We start from the raw sequence: 3,080 nt of genomic DNA, 5'->3' as shown, positions 1-3,080 counted from the left end.
TAATTCGTTTTTTTTAAAAGGCGAATGAGATATTCCCAGGTTCGATTCCGAGGATGCGTTGTTCTTCGGTGATGATGAAAATGACGTCGTGAAAAATCGGTTTGATTTGATAATACGGATTGAGCCTCGACGGTGCCCACCTCTCGAAACCATTGACCTTCCTTCCTCGGCGGCGACCCACTTTGAGATTCCTCCTCCGCCGGAATATTCCCTCCCACCCAGGTTAGATTCCTCTTTCCGTTGGAGGGCCCTTCTTGTGAGGATCTTTCCTTTTTTTTCAACTTTGGTCTTCTGGGTATTTGATGTTAACCTTGTTTCGCTTCGTCTCATGGGTTTTCCCTTTGATTTCACTTAACGAGAAAAGTTATGTTTTTTTTGTTGAACTGGGTCCGATTCTTGCTTCGCTGAGTTAAAAGTTGCGATCTTTTCTTGTTTCGTTGCCTGAATCGACCTCCTCGTCGAAATTTTCAACTTGAGTGTGTGTTCTTTAGTGTCTTTCTCGTTTCTTATCGACTAATTTGTTGCCATTTCTTTGCAGGAAGGAATTCATGTCGAATTGATTTTATATAGGATTCTTCAGCAATGCCTTACCTTGTCAGGGAGAATCTGTTCATTGGCAATATAGGCGATGCGGCTGAGGTTCTTCAGAACGGTAGCTCTGAGATTTCTCATGTTCTATCAGTTCTAAGTTCAGCTTCAATATCCTTCTTCGCCGAATGGCGTAGCGGCATTGCAATAGACACGAAGGAGATCAAGAAAGTGTATGTGAGTGATCAAGATTCATTGGAGGATACGGGACATGGCTCTGAGTTCGCGCTTTCGTCGGATAAGCTCCTTTATTTGCTTGAGTACGCCGGGAAAGACCTCAAGATGACAAGAATGGCGACGCCCATTAGAGATATGGAAAGCGAGAATCTGCTCGACTATTTGGATGCTTGCTTGGATTTCATCCATACGAGCCGGAAGGAGGGTGGCGTTTTAGTTCATTGCTTTGCCGGAGTTTCACGGAGGTGAGATTTCGTTAGAGTGTTGCTTGGAATCTGAAATGCAAAGCCCGAAATGAGACAGTGATTTTGAGATTGAGAGAGCTGATTCCTTGTGGATTTGTTTCAGTGCTGCTATTATCACTGCTTATCTGATGCGAACCGAACAGCTATCTCAAGAAGGTTAGGACGGAACATAACTATGGTTTCTCAGACAATAGCTCTTTCAATATAGCCTTTCAATATCTACTTTCTGTTTTGCAGATGCTTTGGCATCACTGCAGCAAAGCTGTGAGCATGTTTGCCCAAACGACGGGTTCTTAGAACAGGTGACAATGAATATTGCTATATGAACTAATCATTTATATATAAAGGCTGCATCTTTACTGTCACTCTATCATTTACATTGCAGTTGAAATTGTTTGAAAGGATGGGTTTTAAGGTCGACCATTCAAGCCCTTTGTACAAGCGGTTCCGCCTAAAAGTCTTGGGTTAGTTAGTTCCCTTTATCCGTTTTTTACCTTGAAAGTTCTATTGCTTGATAAAAGATCCATTTCTTGTTGTCAATTTTGGTCATTTTTTGGCATTGGGAAATCTCTTGAAAGGGCATCTTAGCCGAAGTTTAGAGATTATTTCGTCTTGCATGTGCCATTTGCTTATGACTTTCTCCAAGTATTAACTGATGAGACATTCCTGTCTGTGTCTATCTAATCCCACTACGAGGATCATTATTCTGTTCATTGCTTGCGGTTAGGTGATTCATATAACCGAGGAGAGAAAATAGACACCTCAAAGCTGAGGGATGATCCCGGATTGTCGTCCAAGGAAGTTTCTCTCATAGAAACGACAACGGGGAGGGAAAATAACGGAACAAAAAGTGGAGTGTACCGTTGCAAGAAGTGTAGGAGAGTTGTGGCATTGGAGGAGCATGTCGTGGATCATACTCCAGGTGAGGGCGAAACATCGTTCGGGTGGCACAAACGCAGAAACAACAGCCTCGACAACAAGCTCGGGGGCCAGGACCAGTGTTCCTCCATATTTGTAGAGCCTCTAAGTTGGATGACGCCAGGTACAGAACTTCAAGTAATTGCCTTTTTAAGCAAAGAAACCCACACGATTAGGGGTGCCCAAGTCTTTGGTACCCTGTCTCGGCCTTGTCCCGACGGGATTTTTGGGGTATTATCTCAGTCTCTATCTCACGAAGCCAGGATACCCACGGCTGAATCGGGAATCCAGTACCCGAACCTGTGAAAATTTCCGAAATTTTGTTGACATACGATTGACTGTAGGGGTAAATTGTTAATTTACATGAAGATGGACTTTGGTATTATTGTAAATACGTTAACAGACCTGGGTATCCATGAAATAACATGCCGTGGGTCGGACACTCCCAAATCCACGGTCTGATTTCTGGTCTCATTGAACCCCTTTTCGAACTCGTTGGCGAGTAGCCATGACCCGAGTACCCGTGAGATCGGGTACCCGAAAACCTGTGGGTCTTGGGTAAAAACGCCTACCCCTATCCACGGTCATCACACTTTTTTGAGCTTGCATTATATGAGATCCATAGTAAATAATCTGTAGTTAGAGGATCAAGCACAAACCCAATGTAAAAGGCTGAAACTTTGGATGAAAACTTTGCCTGATCGCTCTCTGTCTTTGCAACAAAGTCTTGGTTTTTTGTTTGTGGAATCAGTGAAAGAGGGAGCGATGGAAGGGAAGTTGTCGTGTGTTAACTGTGAAGGCCGGTTAGGGTACTTCAACTGGTCGGGAATCCAATGCAGCTGCGGGAGCTGGATCACGCCGGCGTTCCAACTCCACAGGAGCCGAGTTGACATCAGCTCTGTCTGAAAATGTAGAGGTCCTTCTTCTTCTTCTTCTTCATCCGCAGATATATCAGAGATACTTGTAAGGACACAGACACACATATATTATATACACAGCGTGTGAATGAAGGAGATTTGCTTGTTTGGTCTCAATTGATCTTTGAGACTGAATTATGATCCTTGTTTTCACTTGCGTAATGAAGAAATGTATGAGCTTTCCCCCTTGGCTTTAGCTATACATTATATATATATATATATATATATATATATA

At 43.2% G+C, this 3,080-nt stretch overlaps 1 protein-coding gene across 1 annotated transcript; it reads left to right on the top strand.

Moving 5' to 3' along the window:
- On the top strand, positions 1 to 3,029 carry LOC104823207 (dual specificity protein phosphatase 12-like). The gene is made up of 7 exons (XM_010554659.2): positions 1 to 222; positions 539 to 1,010; positions 1,114 to 1,166; positions 1,248 to 1,312; positions 1,396 to 1,474; positions 1,738 to 2,052; positions 2,680 to 3,029. Exons 2-7 carry the CDS (start codon positions 583 to 585, stop codon positions 2,832 to 2,834), a joined length of 1,095 nt encoding a protein of 364 aa, XP_010552961.1. The 5' UTR covers positions 1 to 222; positions 539 to 582; the 3' UTR covers positions 2,835 to 3,029.
- Positions 3,030 to 3,080: the final 51 nt, after the last annotated feature.

The sequence above is a fragment of the Tarenaya hassleriana genome, unplaced genomic scaffold (genome assembly GCF_000463585.1).
Source record: "Tarenaya hassleriana unplaced genomic scaffold, ASM46358v1 Cleome4, whole genome shotgun sequence".
NCBI lineage: Eukaryota > Viridiplantae > Streptophyta > Magnoliopsida > Brassicales > Cleomaceae > Tarenaya > Tarenaya hassleriana.
The sequence above is the reverse complement of the archived record's forward strand: the minus strand, read 5'-3'. Positions and strand labels throughout refer to the sequence as shown.

Coding starts and splice junctions, on each gene's coding strand:
- LOC104823207 (XM_010554659.2), top strand. CDS start 583: ATGCCTTACCTTGTCAGGGAGAATCTGTTCATTGGCAATATAGGCGAT. Junction 1,167..1,247: donor CGAACAGCTATCTCAAGAAG/GTTAGGACGGAA, acceptor TCTGTTTTGCAG/ATGCTTTGGCATCACTGCAG. Junction 1,475..1,737: donor GTTCCGCCTAAAAGTCTTGG/GTTAGTTAGTTC, acceptor GCTTGCGGTTAG/GTGATTCATATAACCGAGGA.